Consider the following 8,785-nt stretch of genomic DNA (forward strand, 5'->3'; position numbering starts at 1 on the left):
GTGTGTGTGTTAGTTACTGGGGAGTTAACCCAGGGTCATTTTACCACTGAACTACATCTACAGCGCCCCCCTCTTTTTTTTTTCAATTTGAGCCAGGGTGTCTCTAAGTCGCCCAGCCTGGCCTCAAGCTTGCCATCCTCCTGCTTCAGCCTCTGGAGTTGCTGGGACTACAGGCATGTGCCTCCAAGTCTGGCAGAGGATTGTTCTTTCTACAGGCGAGTCGGCTTCCCACAGGAAGACCATTCCCCATGCCTCTTTCTTCAACTCCTCACTCCAGGTGCCTCTTCCCTTTCAGAGGAGTTGAGAGCAGGAGCAGAGAGGCCAGGACAGTCATGTCCTGAAGTTCTGGGGGGGACACCAAGGAACAGAAAGATGCATCTTCAGAGTATCTGAAAGCCATGTCTTGGAGATGATCTCAGGTTACCACAGCGAACTGCTGGAGGAGACTGTATGAGAGCCCCAGGGAACAGGGCGAGGAGGTGGGCGAGCAGCCGTCAGGTCGCCAGATGGCCCTCAGGTCAGCAGTGGCGGAGCCAGGGGAATCCACATCTCCCACACTGTTTGGAAACAAGCAGGTCTTTTATCAGGATGGCAGGGGTCATGCCATCTGCAGAAGGGAGCAAAAGTCACTAAGAGGAACAGGGAGCAAAAGGGGCTGCAGGATGAAGTGCAGAGGGCACAGGAGAGATGGAGAGGAGTGAGGGCCATGGGAGGGAGAATGACAGGGAGTCACAGCGGCACTAAACAAGATGCCAAACCAGTGCAGCACAGAGCTGGCAGTTTAGAAATGTAGTAAATGATGTAGCGGCCAGACAGGAAGAAGTCTAAAATGTGGAGGGAAAGGAGAAAGGAAGAAATAATGAGAAAGGGAGGATAGCATGGCAGGACAGAAGAGAAAACAGTCCATGCAGGAGTAACTAACTGCTGTTCCTAACTAACTGCTGTTCCTGCTTGGTGCACTGGGACCTGCTTGCAATCCCAGCAATCCCAGCAACTCAGTAGACTGAGGCAGGCGGATCACAAGTTCAAGGCCAGCCTTACCAACTTAGCAGAGCTCTGAGAAACTTAGCGAGACCCTGTCCCAAAATAAAAAGGAATATCGCTCAGCTGCAAAGCACCCCTCAGTTCAGCTTCCAATACCAACAAAGCAGAACAACAGCAAAGCCTCTGAATGCTGTGGCTACAACTGCGACTGTGAGCAACAACAAAAAACCCCAACACAACAACAAACCAACTGTGTGGCACAATCAGCTGGCAGTTATATTAGCTTTCTGTCACTATAACAAAAAAGTTGATGCAGGATACCTTTTTTTTTTTTTTTTTTTTTTTTTTTTTTTGTGGTTGTAGATGGACAGCATACCTTTATTTGTTTATTTTCATGTGGTGCTAAGAATCGAATCCAGCACCTCAGATTTGCTAGGCAAGTGTTCTGCCACTGAGCTACAGCCCCGGCCCTTTTTATTTTTTATCTTGGGACAGGGTCTCACTATGTTGCTTAGGGCCTCGCTAAATTGCTGAGGCTGGCTTTGAACTTGTGATCCTCCTGCCTCAGCCTCCCGAGTTGCACGCACCACCACGCCTGGCTTGACACAGGCTACTTATGAAGTAAAGAGAGGTTTATTTTGCCTCATGTGTCTGGAAGTTCCAGTTCAACACTGGGTGGCCCCATTGCTTTTGGCCTCTGCTGAGGGGGCACGTCACAGGAGGAGCGGGAAGCGAGCCAGGAAGCAGAGAAACAGGGACAACCAGGGGCCCTACCATCCCCATGAGCCCTCCCAATAGTGTCACTCTGGGGCCAAAGTCTTTAAAACATGAACTTTGGGGGGCATTCAACATCTAAACCACGGTGCTGTTCTCTCTCTGTAATTGTGTCTCTTTACTCCCCTGTGGCAGAAGGGGCAGGAGATAAAAAATAAATAAATTTAAAAAAAAGGAGCATGGGGCGCGGGGCGGCAGCCGGTGGTCGCGCGGCAGAGTGGAGGCAGAGGCGGCCGAGACCATGGCTGGAGGCAAAGCTGGAAAGGATAGTGGGAAGGCCAAGGCCAAGGCAGTGTCTCGCTCACAAAGAGCTGGACTACAGTTTCCTGTGGGCCGCATCCACAGACACTTGAAGACTCGCACCACAAGCCACGGACGGGTGGGTGCCACTGCTGCCGTCCTTAGTGCTGCGATTCTGGAGTACCTCGCTGCTGCGGTGCTGGAGCTGGCAGGTGATGCTGCCAAGGATCTTAGAGTAAAGCGTATCCCTCCACGTCACTTGCAGCTTGCAATTCGTGGTGATGAAGAGTTGGACTCTCTTATCAAGGCTACCATCGCAGGGGCTGGTGTGATCCCTCATATCCACAAATCTCTGATTGGAAAGAAGGGACAGCAGAAAACTGCTTAGAGGGTTGTTTTAACTAACCCTCTTCCTCCCCGTCATTGTACTGTAACTGAGACAGAAGATAACAATGGGGTATGTGGAATTTTTAAAAACAGTTAAATGGAAGGGCATAGACAATTACTGTAGACATACTAAAAAAAAAGAAACATTTGTATGTTCTTAGACTGGAAGTTTGATAAAGTACCTTTTCATGTGGTGACAGTTGTGTGTTGATTGGCTAAGTTTCTCCCATATGTTTTATACAAAAATGGAATTGATAAACCATTTTTTACAAAATTAATTGTCTCAAAACTGTTCTGTTCGTGATGTATTGGAAATATTTTGCTCAGCTTTTGAAATTTTAATTCAAATTCATTATTCAGAATAATCTTAAAATAGAGATTGGGAAAATAGCTTTATCATGATTGATATGCCATGTTATATTGAATGTTAGATGCTATCAATTTGTAGTAATGCTCCATTATTTTATTATATACCACTAAGGAAGGAAAACTCCTTGAATTAATGCCATCAATTACAGGATACATCTCAATTTCAGAGATGTTAGATTATGGAAAAATGTGCATTTAAGACTGAAATGAGGTAGTAATTTATTGGATTCCTTTATTGAGCACTTCACCACGTGCCAGGCCCTGTGGTCAGTGCTTCGCTAATCAAGAACTCTTATTATCCTCACTTTATAGACATGGAGCTGAGGTTCACCAAGATTAAATGATCTGCCAAAAAACATTGAGAACTAATAGAATGGAGCAGAGCTAGGATATATACCTAGATCTTACTGACTCAAGAGCCTACACCCTTACCTAGAATTAATGTTAGATTTATCAAACCTTTCTGCTTTTGACTTAAAATTCCAACTTCAGGTGGTCTTTTATTGATATAGTAACATACATTAATTTGTACAATCTTTTAAGATTTAATTTTTGTTGTCAGTTTCTAAGTAACTGTTAGAAGATTTAAGCTAATGTGCTAATTAATGGTCCATCAGAAAATTCTATTTTTCTGTCTGGAAATCTTCATTAAAGAAGGAAATTTTTTGATGTTTTATAGTATAACACTATCAAAACAAAACTCAATTTTTAAAATATTTTATTATGGAAATTCTCACCAATGCACAAAAATAAAGAGAACAGTATGGTTAAGCCCTGTGTACCCATCCTCCAACTGCAACAGTTGTTTTGTGGTCAGTCTTATTTACCCATATCCCCACCTGCTCCCTACCAAATGGATTGGTTTAAATCTCATTATAGGTATAATGCTCTCATATCTGTATACTATAGAGAAATACTCAAACATCTCTCCAAATATGAGACACTTTTTAGAACAGAACCATAATACCATTGTCTTAAGACACCTAAGACATTTTTTAATCTATGATACCAGTCAGTATTTAGGTTTTCCACTCTTTATTTTGTGTGTTTATGTGCAGTACTAGATATTGAACCCGCAGCCTCACACATGCTAGGCAAGTGCTCTACAACTGAGCTACATCCCTAATCCTTTATTTTATTCTGAGACAGGTTCTTGACAAATTTCCCCAGCTGGCCTTGTGCTTGATATCCTCCTGCTTTAGCCTCCTGAGTAGCAGGGATTACAGATGTGTGCCAGTACACCTGACTGAATTATCTTTTTTTTTTTTTTTTCTTTTACAATTAGTTTGTTTGAATCAGGATCTAGATAAATATATCTTGCATTTTGTTGGTATCTCTTAAATTCCGTTTTAATCTATAAATTTCTTTTCTGTTTTTCTTGTAATTTTATTTGAAGAAACTGAAATGTTTGTCTTGTAGAATTGTCCCTTAGTGTGAGTGTGGATTTTATTGAATGCATTCTAATGCTGACATTTTAGACTTTTCTCTCTTATATTTCCTGTAAAATGTCATTGAGATCTAAAAAAAAAAAAAAAAAAAAGGAGCATGAACTATGGAAAGTCTGGCTTCCCAGTTGTTCCTTGAACCCACCTGCATTTCTGCCTTTGCAGGCTGGTTTATCAATTCTTCCTGAACCAGTATTCTTCCAAATACTTCCAGGAGGCCCGTCTACCAAACCGAGGAACTCACCTCAGCACAGGAACCAAGCCAGGAAAAGGCCCCGGGGAACTCCCACCTGTGTTTTTTCATGTTAAGGATTTGCCCACCACCCCTGAGACCCTGACTCCTACGTCAACACATCCAACTGTCTACCTGGCAGGCTATCTGAAGGGCACCTCGAACACATTGTGCTTCATCAAAGCCTCTACCTCCAAGACTCCCGTCCCAGTGAGTGGTACCATTACACCAGGTGCTCCACACACAAAGCCAGAAGAGGTCTCACCTTAGAAAACCTAGCAGTGCTGGCCTCGCCTGTCCCTCTAACCATATACCATCCTGGCCTCCACTCTACACTCCAGACACACTGGTTTATTTAAAATTAATGAAGTAGCCTCTCTCCTTCCCCTCGTTCTTCCACGACCCATTTGCACACAACTTTGCTGTGCAAAACCATAACTCTCATGCAAAGTACTTAGAATGAAGACTCTGGAAGCTTCCCCACCCTGTGGCTCCCTCTACCTACCTTAGTCTTCTCGCAACAGACGTGGCTCTCAGAAATAAGGTCATCCTGGCTGGGGGGGTGTAGCTCCGTGGTAGAGTGCTTGTCTAACATACACAAGGCCCTGGGTTTGTTCCCCAGCACTGCAAAAAAAGAAATATCATCGCAACCCTCGAACATCAAGGAGTTTGAAACGATGTAGAAATAGGAAAATAACTAGAGAGATTCTGTAGCGATGTCTGTCAAGGACAATATTGACTTGTGGGATAACTTGAATAAGGCCCAATCTCAGTGAATACATCAGTGCTTGGACTTCTGCTGCCATTCTGGTAAGAAAAATGGATCTTGCTTCCTGGAAATCTCAAGCAGAAGCATCTGACTGATGAGCTGGCTTCCCCGCCTGTGCCACCACTACAGGAGAGACGACGGTGAGTTCAGCTTCTTGTTGGGGCAGGTGGGGTTCATAATGTTAGAAGCAAACTACAAAGGAAGGGTGATAAAAAGATATCGGGTGACCCCAAAATACAAGTATCTCTTTCCCATGGCTCAGTCCAGTCAAGTGGCACTCCTCTGGACATGAAGATTGTGTCACAACAGGTGACTAACTCCAATTCAGGACAATGAGATGTTTGAAAGGTCTCTGGGGGTTGTCATAAAAGATTTCTCCTTCTTAAGATCTGTTGAAAGTTAGCTGGCTCTCTCTTTCTGAATAATGTGCTCTAGGGATGTGAGACCTGGAAATACTGCAGCAATTTTGTCACCATGAGAAAAGTTATACCCCAGAAAGCTAGCACAGCAGCTAGAGTGGAAATACAGAAAGACAGTGAGAAAGTGAATTTCACCGTCCTGAAGCCTGACCCTTTTACCTCTGGATCTTATCAATTATATGATCCAATAGATTTTTTGTGTGTGGTGGTGCTGGGGTTTGAATCCAGGGCCTTGCTCATGCTAGGCAAGTGCTCTACCACTGAGTTACACCCTGAGTCCTGAGCCAATAAATCTTCTATCATTTTAGCCAGTTTGAGGTTGTGTATTTGATTGTCTTAAAAAGCACATATCTTACAAGGGACATGTATCCAGAACATATAAACAAACTCTCAAAACTCAATAATAAAACAACAAACACCCCAATTAAGAAAATGATCAAGCTGGACTAGGTGGTGCATGCCTACAATCCCAGCTACTCAGGAGGCTGAGGCAGGAGGATTGTACTTTTTTTCTTCTTGGTGCTGAGGATTAAACCCAGCACTTGACCACTGAGCTACACCCTCAGCTCTTTTTATTTCTTATTCTGAGACAGGATCTCATGTTGGAAGCTAGGCTTGGCAACATAGTAGACTTCATCCCCCAAACAAAAACAAAAGCACCCTATAAAGATGATCAACATGATTAGTCTTTAGGTGCAGTTAACACCAAAATGAGATCTTACTATACATCTATCAAAATAGCTAAAATTTAAAAATCTGACAATATCAAGTGCTGACAAACATGTATAGCAACTGGAATTCACATTGCTAGTGGAGGGTAAAGTGGAACAGTCACTTTGGAAAAACAGTTTGACTGCTTTTTATTTTTTTGTATATTTTTGGTTGTCGGTGGACACAATACCTTTATAGTATTTTTATGTGGTGCTGAGGATCGAACCCAGGGCCTCATGCGTACTAGGCAAGCACTCTACCACTAAGCCACAGCCTAGCCCCTTGATTGCTTCTTTTAAAGTTAAATATGCCATCAGTATATGATCCAGCAATCTCACCCAAGATATTTATTCAAAACAGGCTGGGAATGTAGCCCAGTGGTATAGCGCTTGCCTGGCATGCATGAAGCCCTGGGTTTGATACCACCCTCCCCACATACACAAAAAAAGATATTGCCCAAAACAATTAAAAATTTATGCAAAAGGCATATAAGCTGTAGGATTCCACTTCCATGACAATTTGGCAAAGACAAAAGCATAAGGCCAGAACATATCCGTATTTGCCAGGGACTGGGGTACAGATGGGAGTTGACAACAAAGGGGCAGAATAAGGAAGTTATTGGGGGGATGAACTATTCTGCATTGTGATTGTGGTGGTGTTTGCACGGTTGCCTGTGTTGGTCAAAATTCATACCACTCTGTACACAAAACTGAATTTTACTGTATATAATTTTTTAAAAAGTAAATATTTTTAGAAAGGGTTCTGTCTTTACTGTGACTCAATCTACTGGATGAGAGAATTCCAGTTCTCAGCTAGCTTTGAGTCCAAGTGGTAAAATAAAGATTTCTACTCCAAGAAACAATCTGATTTACACCTCAATACATATATGGAAGATGGAAGGGCTGGATGTAGCTCTGTGGTAGAATGCTTGCCTTGCATGCAGGAGGCCCAAGTTCCACCCCAGCTCTGCAAAGTAAAAGTAATAATGATAATGGTGTAGAGATAACTAATAAAAAGTCTAGAAGGATATATGATAGCTTGATGACAGTGGTCATCTTTAGATAGTGGGATTATGCATGATTTTTTTTACTGTTGCTTTTATACATTTCTGTACTGCCTAAATTTTCTTTTACAGCAAGCCTGTATTTCTCAAAATAAAAAAGAAAGGGCTGGGGATGTAGCTCAGTGTAGGGTGCTTGCCTAACGTGTATGAGGCCCTGGATTCCACCCCAGCACTGCAAAAATAAAAACGAGATGGAGAGGAATATAAGTGCCTGCAACTTCAAAAACAAATACATATAGAACAAGGTAAAATTAGTGGGATAAGCCTTCCTGGGAGGGATGATCAGAGGTTATAAGGATAAAAACTTACAAACTTGTGAAAGCACTTTGACAAATATAATGATTTATAAAAGTACAGGCTTCAGCCGGGCGCGGTGGCGCATGCCTGTAATCCCAGCAGCTGGGGAGGCAGAGGTAGGAGGATTGCAAGTATAAAGCCAGCATCAGCAGTTTAGCAAGATCCTAAGCAACTTAGCAAAAGCTTGTCTTAAAATAAAAAATGAGAAGGGCCGGGGATGTAACTCAGTGGTTAAGTGTCCCTGGGTTCAATCCCTGGTACCAAAAACAAACAAACAAACAAACAAAACAAAAAACAGGCTTCAGAATTTTCTTTGCCTTCCAACAAGGTCTTACATAATATTGGACATATTGCTCTGGTATTGGTAAATTATTTAAAATTTATTTTTGTTATAAGATTCATGAATAAAATAAATTGTTCAAAGGGGTAGAGAGGCATTCACGTATAAGGGAAGTATCCCTAAGGAGTTCCTGTTACATATACGCTCCAGAGCTGGCTCTCAGATCCCAAGAACTTTTCTCCTTGTTATGGGCAGGGTTTAGGACTGGCCAACTTTTAATGTCCCTTTAGCAAGATTGAGGTCCTGCTTTTCGCTGTGGCATGGTTTGCAGCTTGAATAACTGGTATCAGTCTTGTGCTCCCTGTTCTACAAAAAGATGTGGGTTCTGATAGGTACAGGGACGCTAGCACCCACCTGCCCCGGCGGGCACACTTCCTCAGCAGCCCCCACTTGCCTTCCCCTCCTGCCTGACTGCCAGGCTGTGTTCTGCAGAAACCAGCGTTGATGGTATCTTGTCTCCCAGATCTGCAAGGGCCCTCTCAGCTGCAGATCGGTAATGTGACAATTAGTCTTCAAGGGCGCCTGATCCCAGGCTTGGGCTCAAGAAGCAACCACCTCCGGTACTCAGAATCTTGCTTACCCACCTGTCCCCCACAAATCTGGTGGTGCTGTGATTGGCTGGAGTGGAAGAAAACTGTTTAATTGACTGTCTTTTCACTCTTCCAGGGTCCTAAAAGCCTGTGACTTCTCTCCCTCAAAAGGGTCTCTTTCCCAACAGGCTAAAGATTAGATAAAGAATTAATTTTATTTCAGTA

The 8,785-nt window shown here is 43.0% G+C and overlaps 1 protein-coding gene across 1 annotated transcript; it reads left to right on the forward strand.

The window, feature by feature from the left end:
• The first annotated feature begins 1,947 nt into the window (after nucleotides 1-1,947).
• LOC306641710 (histone H2A.V-like) lies at nucleotides 1,948-4,219 on the forward strand. Its single transcript, XM_079106936.1, has one exon. It carries the CDS (start codon nucleotides 2,000-2,002, stop codon nucleotides 2,384-2,386), a length of 387 nt encoding a protein of 128 aa, XP_078963062.1. The 5' UTR covers nucleotides 1,948-1,999; the 3' UTR covers nucleotides 2,387-4,219.
• Nucleotides 4,220-8,785: the final 4,566 nt, after the last annotated feature.

Source organism: Sciurus vulgaris (genome assembly GCF_902686455.1).
Source record: "Sciurus vulgaris genome assembly, chromosome: 12".
In the NCBI taxonomy this organism is placed as follows: Eukaryota; Metazoa; Chordata; class Mammalia; order Rodentia; family Sciuridae; genus Sciurus; species Sciurus vulgaris.